General features: G+C 36.9%; 1 protein-coding gene and 1 long non-coding RNA gene across 4 annotated transcripts; both read right to left on the bottom strand.

Annotated features, from left to right (window-relative positions):
- Positions 1-1,138: 1,138 nt before the first annotated feature.
- On the bottom strand, positions 1,139-12,835 carry LOC141595096 (importin beta-like SAD2). 3 transcript variants are annotated; one of them, XM_074415070.1, is made up of 22 exons: positions 12,384-12,835; positions 11,305-11,440; positions 11,110-11,197; positions 10,760-10,909; positions 8,864-9,026; positions 8,439-8,623; positions 8,144-8,317; positions 7,853-7,998; positions 7,640-7,763; positions 7,358-7,538; positions 6,689-6,848; positions 6,557-6,598; positions 6,355-6,473; positions 6,077-6,278; positions 5,489-5,620; positions 4,478-4,581; positions 4,146-4,325; positions 3,423-3,562; positions 3,148-3,287; positions 2,877-3,040; positions 2,328-2,454; positions 1,139-1,965 (listed from the first exon to the last, which is right to left on the bottom strand). In XM_074415070.1, the coding sequence occupies exons 1-22, from the start codon at positions 12,471-12,473 to the stop codon at positions 1,805-1,807; spliced, it is 3,108 nt and encodes a 1,035-aa protein (XP_074271171.1). In that variant the 5' UTR covers positions 12,474-12,835; the 3' UTR covers positions 1,139-1,804. The 3 variants fall into 3 exon arrangements, with proteins under 3 accessions (XP_074271171.1, XP_074271177.1, XP_074271182.1); XM_074415076.1 differs by having other exon boundaries at positions 2,877-3,037; positions 12,384-12,795; XM_074415081.1 differs by lacking the exons at positions 1,139-1,965; positions 2,328-2,454 and adding an exon at positions 2,461-2,561 and having other exon boundaries at positions 12,384-12,710.
- A 6,617-nt stretch (positions 12,836-19,452) lies between these two features.
- LOC141647464 (uncharacterized) lies at positions 19,453-19,944 on the bottom strand. Its single transcript, XR_012545749.1, has 3 exons — positions 19,865-19,944; positions 19,600-19,757; positions 19,453-19,488 (listed from the first exon to the last, which is right to left on the bottom strand). It is a non-coding gene; the product is annotated as an uncharacterized LOC141647464 (long non-coding RNA).
- Positions 19,945-20,652: the final 708 nt, after the last annotated feature.

Raw genomic sequence — 20,652 nt, 5'->3', positions numbered from 1 at the left:
ATATAGAACTATTAGATAATTACAATAGAAATGTAAAAATAAAATATTCATCAAAAAACATTCATACCGTCCTAAATACAAACCCGAGCAATTTTGCACGGGTTTAAAACTAGTTGGTTTTATTATGTCATGGCACAATGCACACAATCAAAGGGGTAAATAAATGCCCAAGAGAACGTGGGCTTAATTCTGAATTTTGTTGCTCTTAAAATATGGGGACCAATAAGAGAGTTTTAAAAACCAACTTTTATATTAGGTAGATTTTTAAAGAGTGACAATTTAAATGTATAATACAAATAGAATTTATATGATATTTTAATATCGATTGAGTAAACACAAAATCTCATTTGTGACGGCACATATCCGTCACTCTGGAGTGACGGATACCATTTTACCTCACAAAGTATCCCACTTTTTCTCTCTCTGCAACACTATTCATGTGGTCCCCTTTCTCCACTAACCCATTTTGTTACCATTTTAACTCACAAAATATCCGCCACAAATGGTGACCCGTCACAAGGGAGACCAATTGTTGAGTAAATAGCATCTCCTTGTTCAATTAGGATCCTTTTCAATTGAATGATTCCATTTGCGGATGGATACTGATATGATGTTCCACTAGAGGAAATTGAAGGAATAATGAAATTTGAAGGAAATTAAGAAGAAAAAAAATGTAGTACGTCTAGAAACAGTAAATAAAATCACATTTATTTTGGCATTGATCACAAAATCACATTTATTTTGGCATTGATCACAAATGTGGAAGTTGGAACAATCTCCTTCTGAATACAAGAAGAAATCAAATGGGTATATCATCATTCCAAACTTTTTGAGTTAGAAATCACGGAGTGAAATGAACGCTTATTCAATAAATAGAAACCCTCGACATTTATCCTATCTTCCTATATATCAATCACTTCTTTATATTAAAAAACCTTTTCACATGGAATATAAAAATGTTAAAATAAATAATTGAGAAAAAGAGAGTAGTAAATATCTTGCAAGTTATAATGTCACGATTAATATTAGTACCTCTACGTATTACTGTATTAGCATGTGCAGTGAGAGTGTGAGACCCCCTCTTATCTTAATTGTTAGTAGGATTATATGTTTGGTAATTCAAATTCCAAAAAGAGAATTACTACGGAAATGACAGCTATTTAGCTGACAATTATTAAATGATACCGTATAATAGTATTCATAACACGAGTTCAAAACAAATATCAAAATCTCAAACCCAACCTCAAGACATAAATGTATAACTTGTCTTACATCAATAACCAAGTTCTCGCCATTTGTTGCACCACGCAATTGGAAAGAAACCCTTTCCTCCCAAAGATGGAGGAGAATATAGTAGACCGAAACAATGATGGTATGGAATGGAACAGACCAAATTGGGTCAAAGACCCGAGATAGACAAAATTGTGAACGCAATCATAAAACCCCCAGTTGACGACTTGACGCCCCCTTTAAAAAAATAAAAAAGAAAAAATAATATACACCCTCAAAAATCCAATTTCCCTCTTTAGACCATACAAATTGATGAACAAATGCCCCCAAAATCGAAAAAAACCCAAGAAATGACGGAGACAATGATAATGGTTGTATGCCATTCCAAGGAATCCGACCCCAAATTGTTGCACGAGCGCCTCCAAGTGTTTTAATTCTTTTTCGGGTGAATGTAGGGAAGATATAGCCGGATCACTCTTTGGCCAAGACCCTTGTGAAATTTACTCACTTTATCACGACACGTTTGACACTGGACACTTGTTTTGAATTACCGTTTTCCAGGCTCATAAAATCACTAGGAAGCAGGCACAACAGCTGCTTTCGCGAGTTTCTCCTTCTCGATCTCTACTCGTCTCTGGTCAGCATGCTGGGCAACTCCATTAGCGAGTGCTTGATATTGGAATTCAAGGGTTTGAGTCAAATTTTGAAACCTCGGTGGATCTGAAGCTTGCATAACTGCAAATATTAAACAGGAATTTTAGAAAACACAACATAACCTTACGTTTTGTGTAAGACGAATATATAATAATACTGTATGAGCTAGCATCCATGAAAGAGGCTCATATGGTGAAATCTAGTAGTGTTGCCATGTCAACTATAATAGAGAAACAATTAATCGCACTATAGACGGATATATCCGTCTAAAGTGAAAAACAGGTCAAATATGCTTAAAATGGTGACATTTTTGGGCCCCACCAAGCAACATGTTGCTTGTCTTATGCTTAAAGTGGGTGGATATTTAGCCCGTCTATAACTATATTGCTTGTATTCGTGAATACAAAGATACATGGGCTTGAAAAGGTGCCATGTCTCCTTACCTTTGATTGTATCAACAAACAGTATGAAAGGGTCAACTTCATCAATTGGAGACTGCAAGTCTTCATCGTCACTGTAGTCATCATCGGAATCATCCTCATCGTCATCAGTTGGCCTGAAAGCTTTAGCCTGAACACAGATTTATTGTCAGTTCATACATTGAGCCCTGGGATAGAAATGCAGAACAGAATACAAGCAATCCTCATTAGTTGGCCTAAAACTCTAAAAGCTTTAGCCTAAATACCAGCTTTTAAGGTTTTGTTTGGATACAATAATAGGATGGAGATGGAGAAGGAGGGAGATTGGTCATGGAGTTTGCCTTGAAAACGAGAGAATAAATCCCTCCAGTGGATATCCAGATAAGCAAATTGCTAACATCCAAAACTGGTCATCCAAACAAAGGGTTATTTGGACATTTTATATTACCTTGTATGTCTGTATCCTAAATTAATTGTAGACGAAACCCTTGAGAGTTTTTCTCAAAAATAGCCGAGTATGGCACTTGGATGAGAATACAAGTTTGAGTAATATAGCTCAAGAGTAGAGTTCACCTGTGCAGCCAAACGACTTAGATGTTTGCTATCAGCACCATCCCCTTCATCATCATCATCATCAACTCCCATTTCTTTGTCTGAACCGTCCTCCTCATCCTCATCGTCAGACTGGAATCCATCCATGTCATCTAAATCTTCTGCTTCATTCTCTTTAGCAGCTTCTGTCATATAAATTAACTTAACTATAATGCACTGCTAAAGAATAACTATAATAACTATTCCTTCATTCAACATACTCGAGAAAAGCACGAGAGAAGAGTATACAAACCTGCCAATTGGTCCTTGTAAGCAACAAGTAGCTCTAGGGTGAGCCTAAAAACACGGCCAAGAGCTTCTACCGGTAGTTGCTCAGCAGGGAGAGATAAAAGCGAAGTCAACCCCAAGCAGCAAACCTTTTTGTCATGCTCCCTGAAAAGCAAAAAAGGATATATTACTGAAGAGACTAACAGAATCTAAATTCACAGGACATAGATACCCAATATAACACGTAATTGCCTCCGCAAAACAAACAGCAGAGTACAATGGATTGAACAAATATATCACCTTTTAAAGTTCGCCCGGCTTCCGTTACGCTTTACTTGCTGTATCATTTGGAACCAAAGGTTAAAGATCTCTGCCGAGACACCAAGCTTGTGCAGTACACCCAATGTAAAACTTGGGTTGTAATAAAGAGCATTAGCAATCTGTACAAACGACATAATGATATTCAGAAACGACAAAAAAAAACAACGGCACTTAAAATTGTGGACAAAATAAATGAAATCAGCATAAGAACGCTGGAGGACTCCCTGCAACCTTAAAAAACAGTCTCAAAGCCACAGTCAAAAACGGTTGTCTCTAGACTAGAGTGGTCTAGACGTCCCAAGCAAAATTATGAGAAAACTATATAGGAGAGTTCAAAAAATTTAACTGCGTGACTGCCGCAGAATAGTCCTTGACTCCTTAGCAGCACTCAACATAATGTGAGATATCTAAACAAATGAACAAGACTGAATAACATAGAAAGAACCATATTGCTTTTAGCGCACTACATACAACATCCCCCAAATGCCGTAAATGCTCGTGCAAATGACGAGGTAATGGGGTTTGTTGTACTCAACATTTAACATGTGTTGAAAATTAAGAGTGTGTTTCCTAATGACCCATATTAAAATCGTACACAGAATTGCATATGATGGTTACTAATTCACAATAAAAGTGCAATAAATTTAGTGTGACATATGCTTCTTTAAAAAATATGCTAGTAAAAAAGAATTTCACACATACCACTTGGATAAAAAGACATTTCAGATAAGGTTTCTCAGTTCTACGCAAACGCTCGATAGTGATTCTCAAGTATGGCTCAACCCAATGATCAACCTGACCCCGGCAATTTTGGAACACTACTTCTATAAGCTTCGGAGCAGGCTCGATATCACCGTCCTCAAGATTCTGATCACTCAGTATCTGTTAGCAAATAATAAAATAAGCTTTAGCGGAAGCATCACAAACTTAACATTAAAAATATTTTATAAGAAAATACAAATTACTAATATCATTATTTGTCACTTGACAAGACGAGTGAAAACAATAAATAAGATGTAAAAAGTAAAACTTACAGAAGATATCATATTCCACAAACTTTGTTGGTAATCAGGATCTTTGCATGTCAAGAAACGATCAGTACCTCGAGATATATAGTTATCCAAGGGTACCAAAATATCTGCATCAAATATTACAGCATCAATTAACAAGACTAAGTTTCACAACGAAACAACACTCTTAGATAGCATGCGGCAGATAACAAGACTAAGTTTCACAATGAAACAACACTCTTAGATAGCATAAGGCAGATAAAGACCACCACCAGCTGTCCCGAGGGTTCAGACGCCACTTTTAAACATGGCCTGCATCCTCACTAGGCTTATGGAACTAGAATAAACACCGTATCCTTTCATTGTAATCAGCATTCAGCAAGACATATTAAATCTTGCGATTTGCTGGCTAATTTCTCACATCTGAAATGACCTCTTCGGCTTTCCCTACCCCCAAGATCTTTTCAGGATACACTGACAGGCTAGAATAAACACCGTATCCTTTCATTGTAATCACTAGTATGAAATTCCACATTTCCCTTTTTAAGGTGACAAGCGAGAAAGGGTGCTATTTCAGGCGACGTTGGCACTGATACCGAAAGCTAATCCAAAAACAGATAGAAGCTATGTTGGATCTACAGGCTACTTCATTACAGCAACACATGTATATTAATGTAAACCATCCTGACTCGAATATTCCCCACTAATAAAAGAATCAACTGGTGCAAAAATAACTAGTCACATACTGCGAATCACATGACCCTGGTAAAACTCCTTAATCAGCCAGTAGCAAAACAAATGTAAACTTGTGCTAAACATTGTCAGAATACAGAAATTCCGAAAATGTTTCTAGCATATAAAACCACATCAATTGTATGCCAATCAGCCTCCATCCTCATTTAGTTCAAAAGAAAATCAGGTTCATAAAGGTAATACAATCACATTGACAATGACATGTAAAACGTGTGTAATCATAGAGTTCTCCAGATTCCAGTTACTATCGATTGATTACAACTGGATGAGAGTGCCACTTACTTGGAAAGAAGTCAATAGCCCAGTCTGACAGAGCCTCCGTCATCAATGGCCAGAGACTCCACATCTCCACCGAAATTGTTGGAGAGAAGAATGTCATGTAAGACACAATCTCCAAAACTTCTTCAAATATCTCTATAAACCATACAGCAGTAGTAAGCAACATGTTAATAAAAGCTCAATAACTCGGATCACTAACCTTAATTACCAAAGCACATAATCAAACTAACAAGACGGAGGGTATTTACTGTATGATCGTCACTGTTTGATGCATATGCAAGTAACATTATATTTCCTTTTTCAAAACTAAACTATTACAAAGATCCATTTTTAAACTTTGTATAACAAATCCCTATTTCATTAGTTATTTGAGATAAACCATGTCAACAATGCCATTCAGGAGGTTCCCACGAACTTGACCCTTAGAATTTGGGTCATCAATATCACCTGAGTCCCGATCATCTAGAATTCTCATCTTCCTTTTTTCAGAATGTTTCATTCTAACTTTCCATCTTTATGGTATCAACAGTTAGACAAAGATTGCTCAACAAGAAAGTTAAGAGAAGAATTAAAGCCGACAAGAAAACACACCTTGGCCATCAGTAGTTAACATCCTACGCATTATAGGAAGAAGGGTAGGCTCAATTTGGCCAAAGAGATGAGGAAGGCTGCTAACTGATTCGAGAATTGTGCTAATAGCACGCAAACAGCCAACTGCCGCCAATGCACCACCAGGATCATCACCATCTTCATCAGCTTCAGCAGTGCTCATACATTTCCAGAATGCCGCAGCCTGATCAAACGAACAGTGCTCAGAAAAATGACTGTTTTCAGTGCATAAACTGTCAAAGGTTAATATTAAACATTACCAAATTTTGACATAATCCAAAAGCATAAGGGGCCATTTCCTCTCCGAACTTGTCAACGATAGTTTCAAGAGTAAATACAAGGTCTTCATTCTCAACCTCATTCATCAATTTGAAAAACTCTGAAATGGATACAAGCTATTACGAAAATATTTGCTGGTAGGAACAGAACTTGTTAAGTAAAGAGTATAAATATAAGAATTACCATCAAGCAATTGTGGCAGTATGGGACGTATCTCTCCTAAATCTGCAGCGATTGTTTTTCATCGAAAATTACAATGGATACTAATTAACATTCTCAAAAAGTACTGTTGAAGTCATGGTAACAAGCTGTTACCTTTACAAGCTTCAACAAAAGAACGCAATGCAAAGACTGAATCAACTCGAACAGGAAGCTCTGGATCACGAAGCCCCGCAACAACACTATGGAGTGCTTTCCGAAAATTGTTCTGGTCAGAGAAATTAACGTGGGCATACTGGCCTGCAACCCATGCTGCCTGACATTACAAGAAATATGAGTGCATAGATGAGATCATCAACTACGAAACTAACTTGAGTTATTGGGACTCCATCACAGTGAACAGGACACTAAAAACCAAGCAACAAAGTGCCACCATACACTCTGGATATGCACAAATCAATTACTCAATATACAACAATAAAATAGGATATGATAACCTTGATACCACATTTAAACCTCCGTCAGTAACGACGCTTTAAAGCGTATAGTAGTAACAGGTTAAGGTAATGGTTGAGAAGTAGACCATTGGCAAAAATCTCTTAGGTCTTAAGTATAACGAGGTACCTACATGTCTAAAACTTGAATAACAAGGAAAAGAAAAGTGAGTACAAGCACAACAGGGTAAGCGACCAGAATCCTACATGATAACAGAGCAGGCCAAGGACACCCCTCTCCTTACCAGAAAACAAGACATGAAAAGTATACACGTGTTGAACTGCCCTTCACATAAAAGAAGAGGTAGACAGTGAGCAGAAACTAGCAAACCTTGGCTCTTAAATGTCCAGCAGGGCTGTTGAACTCAGAGAATACATGCTGCACTAACATGCGCTCCAACTCATTTTTATATGGCGCAGTTTGTTTTAGCTTGTCACAAAGTGCACCTATTGCAAGAAGAGCACCATCTTTTTGCCGATAGGGTTTATGATCTATAGGTGTCTCATCATACCTTCAAATAGCAAAGGTTTCAAACCAACCATGTCAGCAAGCACTGGATACATGTAAACAGATACTATGCAATAAAAGAACTCTCAAATAACTATAATCAACCTCTTCAGAATCTCCACAACAAACTGGATGAACTTCTGCAAGTTGTCTTTCCCACGTTTTCTTACCAACTCACTAACAAAATCCATTGCTGCAGTCTTTGGACTATACAAATCTTCAATAATATCTGGCCAATGTATAAAGAACAATTATCCGGAATACTCGTCACAAAGAAAAAATTCATTGACCAAACAACGCGAAGCCTGTACTACTCACCATATCCTTTTCTGACATACTCATGGGGGTCCTCCTCCCAAAGCCTCTCGTCATTATCGTTGAAACACATCAAAGGAAAAATAATTTCAAAAAGGAGAACATCAAGCCGTGGTTGCAGCATTTGATACATAGTATTCTTCGAGATACTGCCAAGTATAAACCATGGATTAAGCCCATCATCAATTAACGGATTACAAATCTTGCCGAAAGGTACAAAGAACTATTCAAGAAATTAATCAATTATACACATAAGCCTGTTAAGTTATGCATTGAGATCAATACTACACAAACCTGTTGCTCAAGTACTGCAAAATCAGGTTGATAACCCTATCTGGTAAATAGCCACCAGTACGTATCACATTCAATAGATTCAAATGACACTCCAAAATCTTTCCTGCATAATTCTTTTGAAACATCTGTGCAAAAACTTTGTTCTCAGGGTTTTGAAGTCTCATGTCTCCAAATCTGCTCACAGAAAGGCAGCAGATATCAGCACCTTCAGATGAGTTTTACTTCCACAATACAACATGATCGTTCAATATTTACGGAGTTGTTAAACCATACGTCAATGATGACATCCACTAACCTTGTGTACAATCGATTTAATATGTGCACGGTCCACTTTTTAACTTTCCACCATCCCCATGTTTTTCTTTGTTCAGCATCTGCAGGCTGGCCTTCTAATGGAACAGGCCTCTCCAAAATGGTCAGGAATAACACCATCCAGGCATTGAAGAAGTTGGGTTCAAATAGCTGTTTGGGGATCTCTAACTGAAAAACCAATAATTACCCTTGTTACCTTTTCAATTTAATTAGTCTCTGGAAACTATAGCAATCATCTCATAAATTAAATTACTAAGAAATTAAAAATAAGAATAAAAGGACAAGCTAAAGAGTATGATATTATAGTGAGAACTAACAAAAGAATAGCAGTGTGATTAAACTGCTAGTAAATAACCCAATCCACGTAACAAATTTACAGTGTAATACTAACAGCGAAAAAAAACATACATATATAGATGACCAGAATATCTTGCAAATGAGCTTTATCAGTTCAGCTACATCAAGTGGAGGATTCGGGACTTGAATGAGCTTGTTGAATATATTAAGCAAAGGAGGAAATGTCTCCTCAACAATCAGAAACACTGGTGTCCTTTCATCGTCTGACTTGAACCTGAACGAAGCCAATTAAAATGCTAAAGCGCAAAAGATGGAAAGTATGTCTAAAAACGAAAAAAATAAAAATAAATGTATTCACATCATTCATCCAACACAGATATTACTACACAGCCACCCATGGCCCACCTGGGCCCACAAGAGGTGACAGTGCACCACTAGCAGTTCATCAACTCACCATAGAATCTCAGCCTAACCTAAAATGATACTCCCTCCTATTCATAATGTCATTCCCAGTTTCCTTAAATGGAATTTTCACGGTATTCTTTGGACTTTCCTCTTTTAGTGTTAAATATGTTCACTTTTCAACACCCTTTACATTTAAAAGGTGAATATCAATTGTTTAGTCTTTTTCTTAAGTTGTGCCCAAATAATATGGGAACAAAACTATGAATAGGAGAGAGTACAAGTAATCATTCCGACTTTACAACCTTGAGCTTAAGCATTGGTCATCCGAGATCCAGTTTTGAGTGTTGTCTATTCAGCATTAAAGATATTTTTCGGAGTTTTCGATTAATTAAAAATGTATCTTTCGTTTTAATATATTACTCAAACATTCTGCGTTGAAAGCCTGTCGGTAAATAAATATGAAAAGATATGATGGGAATAAAGTTGATTTTTCCTTAATCAACGATACATGCCAAAGAGACTCTCAAACTAAAATATATATAGCATTTTCACCAAAAGTATATCATCTTTATTATGTCCAAGTGACCAAACGTCTGACAGTCACTGTTCAATCCTCTACCAATAACAAACTGTCAAGAGAGTTTTAAACCTTTCAATCCTTCTACTTCACCTTGGAAATTCTTAAAAACCATGTCGGAGCTTAGTTTTTGCATCTATCATAATATCAAAATTCAGAAACTACTATAACAAACAAGACCAACAATGCCAAGAGCAAAGTACTTCACAGCAAGTACTCCAAAAATCATGTCAATTTCCTACAAAATGCAACTTCAGCTTGCATTCTGATGTTGGTTGCTCCATATAGAGTAGTCCGAGATTAATTAATCCTCAGGGGTCGATGGATCAAGACTAAGACATGGGCAACTACAAGGACAATGGTCGAGCTAAGCACAGGTGGATAGCAAATATCAATAGCATGATGCTTTGGCTGATGCAAGCGTAAGGGAGTGTTGCACGGCCATGGGAAGAATCATGGACATGAAACAATGAAGCGCATCAAGGGAGTTTGTTGGGCGCCATAAGGGAGCTTAAAGCCAGAAATGGCACGACACTTAAGCTGATCATGAGTGACTATGGGCAAACGCGAAATGCATGTGATGAAGCATCGTGAAAGGCTTTGCCGTGTGCGCCCAAGAGAGGAACATGATGTGCTATTAGGCATTGCGTGACAAAGGCACAAGCCCTGGGCATGAGGCATGTAAAGGCCAGATCCTAGAGACTTCAAAAACTAGAACAAATACAGCAAAAAGGAATTTTCAGCCCACCAATTCAGTTCAATTATTTGGTCAAGATAGCATAATATTTTATCATGAATTTTCTTTGGGTTTTAACTTTTAAGTGTTTCTAGTTCATAAGCAGCAGATACAAACAAAACCAACACAGAAAAATAATTCGTCATTTGTGGTTGTTTTGTGACCCAGTCACAAGCAAGTCAAATTTGAAACATCCACTTCCGAAGTTGTATCATAACAGACAACAACCAAGCAGGCAATCTATTTATCCAACATAAACAAGCAAGATATATAATACAGTAACACTTACTCATATTTCCTAGCTAGAATCCGTAGAACAAACAAAGCGCCATAAACTTGTTGATCTTGTAAATTATGCTTCACCCAATGAAGAAGACCAGGCCACTGTTCAGGATAATCAGCGTGGATAATTGTTTTCAGACACTCACCTAGTTGCACCCTGAAAATGACAAGTCAAGTTATATTCAGCACGTGTCTTATCCTAACACCGCTCATTCCAAAACTAATTCACAGTCACGTATCATTAAAAATAAAACTCCATCCATCCCAATCATTTTACCTTAGAATCTTACATTAAAATACCCCTCCCAACAAATAAAAGGGTAAACAAATGATTGGGATGGAGAAAGCATATCATACCTCAACAAAGTTGGAAGCTGAGCGATAAACACGAGGATGTTTTCCCTCACCATAGATTTGTCTTCTTGTGAAATCTTTGACTGCTCCACTGATATTCGAAACAAAAGTTTCCGACATAAGAACAATAAAATTTGCAAAAAAAAGGGCCCAAAAGAACACAAAGAGGATATATATATATAGGAGAAAGATGCAAACCAGGATCATTGGGGGACCAATTCTTTGCAATGAAGTTCTTAAAATGAATACTAGCAACCTGCCTCACCGCTATATCACAATTTCCATCGACTATTATCTGCAGAAGCCTCACAGTATGCTGTGGTGTATACTGAAACTGTAACAATCATCACATGAGAACTTGGGACATTCCAATAGTAATTCAGCTTAAACTCACATAAAAAAACACTCATTATCCTTATGCATCAACCAGGTAGAAACACGCCCAGGTTACTTGAATTCCAACAACAGCTACTTAATTCCGCCAAACTGCACCAATAATCTCACTTAAAGCATAACCACACAAACCCGCACTTAAATGGATCTCATAGTGACTCCTAGATTTCACAAGGAAATTGAAAAACAATCCTTCCTTCCCAATCATTTATTTATTTTTGACTATATTAGCCCTCAACGACGAACCAAAAGAAAAGTAAATAAAAAAAATCAGACACACAACAAGAGAGTATATATATCCATGATCCCTCAGAGTCAACAAAACATTTCTCACAACGTGTCGTCTCTACTCTCTAGTTACTCATTCAATAGATCAGCCCAAATCCATGTCGGTGTTTTAAGTGAATCAGCGGCAAGGCGAGTTGGCTAGAAAGGCTTTCATCCCCTAAACAACGAAAAATATACGCTCTTTATTTAATTTGTTTTTTGAAGTTAGTCTACTGCATTACTAGCTCCCTTACAAAATCTAGAAACTTCCATAACCGCGCCGCGCCGCCCCTTGCTCCGCCACCGAGCGCATCGATTTCAATGAATCAATGAACAGTTACCAAGTCAACACACTCCAATAACATCAATTCACCAGAATTATTAATCGAACGCTAATTTCCGCAATCAAAAACAACAAGAAACGACTAAAACAGTAAAACACAACTCAATAACTAAAATTACTCGGCGAAAAGCTCAAATCAAGTGAAGTTCACAACTTGCCTCACATCGCAACTTACATCAATGACGATCAGAAAACAACGACAAAATTAAACAAAAAATAAATAAATAAAATCAAGAATTAATTCGAACAAAATTGATTGAAATCGATACGAAACCTGATTGAGACTGTCTTCAGCAGCTTTGCGTTCATCAGGATTAGGACTAAGTGCGGCGCGAAGAATTACGGCTAAACTCGGAAGATCCATACTTCAATGGTACAGTAAAATCGGGGGGAAAAAACAACAAAATTCAAGAATTAACAAACTTAATTGATGAAATTTGTGATTGAATTGGGGAAATCTAAACCCTAACTAGGTTAGGGTTTAGCAGTGGAGGAGAGAGAAAAACACAGCGAAGAAAAATGGAGAAAAGGTGAAGAGAGTACAAAACAACAGCGCAACAAACAGCTCACACTCGGAGGTTGCGGAAGAAAGATGTTAGAGAGACTGATTGAATGACATGATACTATTTAAATCATTAGGGTTTTTCATTTTTTTTAATTTAATTAAACATTTTATTTATTGACTTGATTTTTTTTTCCCAAGAGTTCGAATGTTTATCTACCTTCTCGGTTCCTCCCATATTCTCTCAAGTTCATAGACTATACATGTGTGATACTATCTCTTATTGTTTATTTACGGAGTTTTATTTTAAAGTTTTTGAATTCTACTTTAGTATAAAGATTTTGAGTACATTTACTAAAACATTACACTAAAAAAATATAATATTGCTCAAAAATTATATTTATAAATGGTAATATGCTCAGAAAAAATGTATATATGCTCAAAAATTACAAGGTTTGAGGTACTACCTCAAATACGTAATCCTTTTTCTCCATTCTCTCCCACCTTCCCTCTTTGATTCTCTCTTTGATATCTATTAGATGGTAGGTATATAAGGTTAAATATACTACTCCCTAGTCCCTTCAGCTTGCGACGAGTAAAGTAATACTCATGTGGGTAGATAAGCCAAAACAATTGATACTCCCTAGTTACTTTGCTTTTGTCTTATCTATCTCACATGGATAATACTTGATCCGTCGCAAGCATGCGACGTATATGCCCGTCAGAAATGAGAATTTGTGTTCATTAAAATACATATTATCTTACGTTGCTCATTCATGTACATCAGTACGTTGTATAATTAAACATTTTATTTACGTATTCATTAGTTTTCCATTACATACCCTTTTATAAAAAATAAGAAAGATATCTCTTCTCTTTTATTTTTCTATTATTTGACAAGTTAATCAAAATCATACCAAATTCATCAATTATTCACTTAATTCATACATTAAACAAGTAATTTCGTCAATAATACATCAAGTAGTTGTACCAAAATGAACTAGTTACAAATCCAATTACCCTAATTTTTCAATTAGGGTTTAGATGTGGTGGTTCAGATGGCTAGGGTGGGTGCGACAGGAGGAGGGTAAGGGAGGGGTCAGAGTTCGACGTTGCTAGTGGTAGGTGGTGGCCAAGTCTGGCCGACAAGAGAACGAGAGTGCAGGGTGATGGAGGGTGGTTGATGTTTATTTTCTTTTACCTTGCAAGTGCACAAGGAATCGTTGTGTATGCAAGGGTCGAACCCAAGAGACGGATATTTGGCACTAGGATCAATTACTCAACTACTAGTTTAGTTCTACTAAAAAGGGGAGGGTGAATGATTAGATTAACTAAAGAGAGATGCTAAGAACAAGGATTGAACAATTAAAATGGATGATTAACAACAATGGGGAAGGCTAGGATGTCGGGTTCACTCACTTGGGTACATGGGTGAGGGAAGACAAGCAAAGGATGGCAAATTCAAGAGCAAAAACAAGGACGAGACTCTATCTCTCGAAAAGAGACTAATCCTATAATCAAACCGACTAAGTTCTCACCTAATCAATTTAATCACAATCTTATCATGCTAATCATACTCACAAATCAAGCTCTCACTTAACGAGTAAGAATAAATAGTGGAATACTCAAACTCTCATTAAAGCATTATCACAAACAGTTGGCATGCATAACAAGATTGAAAGTTTTAACTCAAGAATTGTTCCCACTCTAAGCTACAATCTACCCTCATGACCCTTTGTGAGACCCTCCCTCCATCCTAGAAGAAAACTACTCACTCATGGAAATGTAAACAAACACAAAAGATGGAGAATTCAACATAGAACAACAAAGAGAAGACATACTTGCAATTACTACTAATTATGCTAATTAAATGTAAAGAAATGAACAAATAACAAAAGTAAAGGAGAATTATACCAAACAATAATGCAAAGTTGCAAGCTTTGAATAGATGGAAGAATAATCTTCAATGAATTCCAAGTTACAACCCAAATATGAAATGTAAAGAAACCAACTAAATTATTTGTGAATTATAATAACAAGAGATTAAGGATTAATTGAAGAAAGATTCAAACTTTGATTAAGGGCTTGTGTTCTAATTAGGAGAGTTATTCTAGATCTACGGTTCTCTTTACAATTGATTAGGGGGGGGGGTTATTTATAGTGTTTCATTGGATTAAAGGAAGAAATGAGATAAAGCCCATTTTGCGTGCTGTGTCATCCTGTGCCGGCCAGCCGGCTGCCGGCCACCTGGCTACCGGCAGCGACATCTTCAATTCCTGGGAGAAAATAGACCTGGTGTAATTCCCTGCCGGCAGAGGATCCTCCTTCTTGACTTCTTCTTCATTTCTTCAAAAGCTGCTGCTCCATGCCGGTTCCCCGGCTGCCGACCACATCTGCCGGTAGCGAGTCCTATGAATTTTGTCCCAGAAATCAACCTTGAAAAATGGCTAAGTGTTGGCGTGTGTTCCCTGCCGGTGGACCGGCCTACCGGCCTGCCGGCAGAGAACACTTCTCAACTTAATTTCTTCCTTTCTTCCTCAGAATGATGTCCCCTGCCGGCAGAGAACTACACTTCAGCTCCTTATCTCCCTTTTCTTCATGCTAAGGCATTGAATCGCCTTTCTTGCTCCAATTCTCCTACGGCCGCCTTGATTCCTGCAAGAGGGACACACATAATCACAAGTACGGGTATTGGGCATAAAATGCAAGGCAAGGCGCACCAAACTGACTCGATATGAGCCGGTTGCATGAAAGAAGAAGGGAAATTCGGTGCAAATAAATCATATATCAGTGATGGTGTATAAGAAGGACTTGCAGAGGAAGGTCAGGTGGTGCAGTGGGCAGGTATGGCCAGAAAGTGAGCAAACATGCAAAATCCGATCTGGGCGGTAGGGGGTGGTTACACGGTGGTGGTGGTTGGTTGTCTGGTTGGTGGTTGTATTGGTGGTTGTTGGAGGGAGTAATTTGACAGGATTTGATGAAGTGAAAGAGAAATGGTAAATTTGGGAGTTGAAATAAAAGAGTAAAATGGTCATTTTCGTCCATGAAAGAGTAAAACCCGTCCATGAATGAGCATCACCCTTTATTTTTTTACTTGATTTTTGTGTCCCAAGAATTTGAAAGAGGATTGTTTATCTACCTTCTCGGGTGGCTTTTTCCTCCCACATTCTCTTCCACCTTCTCTCTTTGACATCTAACAATCGATCGGTTGATAAGATAATATGTATTGTGTGGGGTTGGATGGTAAGTTAATGGGGTTAAATATACTACTCCCTTCACACATTCATTTTCACCCCATTTCATTAAAATACTCATCTCATATATTAGAGAGATTGGGTAAATCAGTGGGTGGAGGGAGAATATATTTTAACCGGTTATTATAGGAAAATGTATAAGAAAATAGTAGGTGGATAACAATCCTCGAGTTGCAATGGTTGGAAAGGTAAATGAGCCGAATTTACGAAATAACCAGCTAAATGGAATAATTTCGTTTTCAATAGAGTTTGCATTTAGGGTTGACATGAAGCTTAAAGTTGAAGGCAATTTCGTTTTTTTTTTGTGCATAAATCTATTAAATGGTCTGTTGATAGAATTGGAATTTAGAGTAATTTGAAAATTTGTAATTCTACAATTGATGGAATTTCCAATTATGCCTTATTGTTAGTGGTAATTCCGTTCCAAGTGATGGTTTGTTGACAGAATTAGGCTTTGTTAGTGCTAACCGCTACTAATTCTAATTATCTGATTATTTTCGTAATGAGAAAACACATTCGAATCACAAATAGGATCCTACACCTTGTTGTATAGTACATAGCATTATACAACAAGACTATATATTGTAAATCAAACCATCTAAAGGTCAGTAAAAAAAATCTACCCATCTCCTTTTTTCCTAATTCTATTTTATCTTCAATCGTCAAACCTTATCTTTGTATTCTCTAAATTTCTCTCTTAAACGACAGTCGACAAACCTCCCATCTTCCTAATTTCGATTCTAAAATGGTGATATGGAAACAATTGACATCATCATCAAGGGGGAAAAAAGCATCTAACAATATTTCGGTGAACGAGAAATAATTTACATCATCATCAAGAAAGAAAAATGCATCTAAAAATACTTTAAGTTAAATTTCTACACCAACCATACGAGCTATTATTAAAAGAATACAAGTTAAAAAAATACGAGAATATAAGAATATGAGCTATTAAGATAAGAATATGAGCTACTGTAAGTACGAGCGCGTAAGAATACGAGCTAATGTATAGCGGGAGTAGTGAATTTGTCTCATATTTTATTTCATCATAATTTACGATGCGACATAGAAAAATATATTAGAGATAAATTTATGAGTTATGCAACTTTAAAGTAGTTTTATTTAATTGAAAGTAAATGTTAAATAAATGTAGCCCAGGCGTAGCCGGGCACCAATATTAGTGTATACCAATACTATATATTAATTTCAGAAATCAAGAGACTTCAATATAATTAAAGAAATTTATACAAATTAAATATATTATATAGTTTAAAATCGATAGCACCATGTGATGGACCTGATAAAGGGACCTAAATGTAAATATTATATAGTTTCGGTTAAAAGTATAATATAAAGATGCCTTGATGAAGAATATTTATGGATATTACATTAAATTAAAGTAATTAAATTTAGAAAACACAATAATATAGTGATTTTCCTTAAAATTAACATGCTTCACTTATGGAATTAATTACTATCATCATAGAATTATAAATTAAATTAATTGTAGTAAAAGTAATAGTAGCAGCAACGAGATTAATAAAACTAACGATATTAATGTGGGAGTAGTGACAGTTATAATAATGACAGTTGGAGTAGTGAATGTAACAACCCTAAAATTTCACGACCAAAAACGATAAACTAGAAAAGGAAAATTCACGACTGTCACTCCACACTTAGCTGAAATAGCCAAGTGCAAGGTAAATATAGAGTCAACCTTTGAAAAATAAAGTACATGTCTCAAAACTTTATCAATAATTAAAACGATGCAGCGGAAGACTTTAGTCTTACAAAATCTAAAACAATAAATAAAATTCAATTCCAGCGGTCTTATAAAATTATAAATAGATTAAGACATTCTTTGTTCAAAATCCTTCCACGCTCGTGCTAATCCCCGAATCAAGTATGCACCCATGCAACATCTTAATTGTACCTATCAACTGTACCCAAAACATAAATAGGTACAGGTTCCAGTGGGGGAACGATCCAAAACATAAGAACGTCAGCAAAGTTGAGTTATAAGCAAATAATAAACAATGTTAAGTTTACAAAGATAAATTAATCAAACTTAAAACCAGAATAAGAATAAAATAATATTCTGAAGCCTGCATTTCCGATAACAATTATCAAAACATTTAAAAACCAAAACTTTCACCACCTGTGTGCCAAGGTCCTACCCTTGACACGGTCTAGAGGAACCACCTGTGCTTTGTTAGTCTCATAAAAGTGCGCACCTATCACATTTGGACAGTCAGTAGGATGGAACCGCCAAACACTACAAAAAGAATTAAAACAGGCGACTGAAATTGGCGACTGAAATCAGTCGCCAAAATCAATTTGGCGACTGAAATCAGTCGCCAAAGGTCAGTCGCGGACCTTAGTCGCCTTTTCTAGCTTTGGCGACTAAAGTCGGTCGCCAAATTTGGCGACTGACAAATCAGTCGCCAAATGTCAATAATGGCGACTGATAGGGTAGTCGCCAATTTGGCGACTGATTAAAAGTAGTCGCCAAATTGGCGACTGATTAGCAGTCGCCAAATGCTTTTTCAGTCGCCTTTTTTGGGTGACGAGCGATTTGGTCGACCAAATTTGGCGACTAATTTGTGTTTTAGCGATGAAAGCGATCGCCAAATTGGCGACTACCTTGTCAATCAGTCGCCAAATTGGCGACTACCTTGTCAATCGATCGCCAATTTGGCGATCGCCTTTCGATCGCAAAACACAAATCGATCGCCAAAGCTCTTTGTAAGTTTTGGTGGTTTTTTCGTTTTCATTGCTAGCCTATTTACAACCTGCATACAAACCGATGTTCCACAACACCATACATCCCAAATTTCAACACACAACACCATACATTTCAACCCAACACCTCCCAATTTCTCAAACTTCATTTCATATATTGAAAATGAAAGTTTTACAAGCTAAGCTATTCTAAATGTTCAAGTCTAAAGTGTTCAAGTTTTACAAGCTTACATGCTAAAATCATCATACTTGGAAGCCAACACCGGCTCCACTCCCCCTTGTGGACCATGCGGATTATTTGGATCGTAGTTGGGTCTAGGTCCGGGGTTACAACCTTGCCACCAAGTCTCAAACATTGCCATTCTTTCCTTCATTTGGCGCAATTCTTCATCACGTTTGGCATCTTCTTCATCACGTTTGGCATCACGTTCATCACGCTCTTTTATTTGACCTTGAAGTTGACTAATAATTCCCGGTTGATACGTGTTGCTGGGAATTGTTGAAGTCGATCTCCTACGCGTTTTCTCATAGAAAGCCGGTGTTGAACTTCCGGTACCATACACGTTCCCTTTCTTGAAGCCATCCACCAACTTAAACCATATGTCATTATCCAGGAGTTTTACGGATTGGCGGCTTTTTCTTGTTCAAATGCTTCCTACAATATTAAACAAATGGTTGTAAGTTAATATGGTAACCACCTTATATACGACATTTTAAAAAGAGTAAATTAACAAAAATTAAGTGTTACGGAAACTTACATATAATTGCTTGTCTTTTGGCTTAGTCCAAGTTCTAACTCCTTTGTGGTCAACCCTGGAATGCGTGTCGTAAACGAGTTCCGCACGTACCGTCGCAATCGGCTGTGACTTCTTCTTTCCTCTCTGAATGAAAAAAAAAACATACATGTTAGAAAATCAACAAAAAATCTAACATAAAATAAACATGTTGTATTGAAAAAAAAAAAAAAAGTGTGAAATAATAGACAAACTTACCCCCAACATACGATTCCAGAACGATCGTGAACCCGCGTAATGAGTTGGCTCGTTCACGGCGTCTTCCTTTCCTCCTCTTTTGTTGAGGGATGCTTGCTTAGACTTCTTCTGAAAAGCGGGAGTTTTGGTATGCTTTATTAAGCCTTCATACTTGTCACCTGCAATTACACATATGAAATCATAACTAATAAGTTACTGATATTATTTATAATATAAGAGAGTATATACTAATTAATACAAATAACAAAACAAGTTAATTAAATACCTTTCATGTGCTCTGGTTCCTTTGGGCGCCTAACTACCTTCCAAATCACGTCCCGATATCGTCGAGTACCGACTTCCTCGTGCACTGATACGGACATTCCGTTCTTGAGACGGTGACCAAGCATATGCTTGCTACAAAAAAAAGCGACAAAATTTCATATTAGTATTTATAAAAGTATAACCTTGGTTATTAAAACAAAGAAATACGGAAAATATATACCCGAAAGTTATTGAACCACGCATCTCTTTGTGCGGGGAGAAGCTTGTGTCCACGATGTAGGAATTGGACCCACGAAATTAGTCTTCGTGCTTTTCGTGACACCTCGTACCACGGAATCGTCCATAAACCTGCATTTATTTTGAACATGTAAAATTACAAACAATTATTATTTAAAAAAAAAAAAAAAAAAACAACAAAATAGTAGACTAATAAAGAATAAAACTTACCATAATCCCGCCGGCTCAAGAATTATCTTATTATCCAAAAGTGTACCGTATCGGCACCCGTGGTGTCTCGTCGGTAGCGTCAGTCTCCTCACCGTCACCGTCTGCATCGCATCGGATCTCTCCGCACAAACTCCTCCTCATGCTCCGGACGCGTACTCTGTCCTCCTCCTGAGCCGCCTCCACGCTTCCTACCTCGACTGCTCCGACCATCTGCAGATAATACAAATAAAAATTAACACAAATAATGATAAATGAAAATTATACAGACTTCTAAATTTTAATAATTTACTCTTGAGGAATACAAAATTATACCAATTTAATCATCTTCATCTTCAAACCCCT

The sequence above is a fragment of the Silene latifolia genome, chromosome 1 (assembly GCF_048544455.1).
Source record: "Silene latifolia isolate original U9 population chromosome 1, ASM4854445v1, whole genome shotgun sequence".
NCBI lineage: Eukaryota > Viridiplantae > Streptophyta > Magnoliopsida > Caryophyllales > Caryophyllaceae > Silene > Silene latifolia.
The sequence above is the reverse complement of the archived record's forward strand: the minus strand, read 5'-3'. Positions and strand labels throughout refer to the sequence as shown.

Coding starts and splice junctions, on each gene's coding strand:
- LOC141595096 (XM_074415070.1), bottom strand. CDS start 12,473: ATGGATCTTCCGAGTTTAGCCGTAATTCTTCGCGCCGCACTTAGTCCT. Junction 11,441..12,383: donor CTGAAGACAGTCTCAATCAG/GTTTCGTATCGA, acceptor TGATTGTTACAG/TTTCAGTATACACCACAGCA. Junction 8,318..8,438: donor TTAAATCGATTGTACACAAG/GTTAGTGGATGT, acceptor TTCTGTGAGCAG/ATTTGGAGACATGAGACTTC.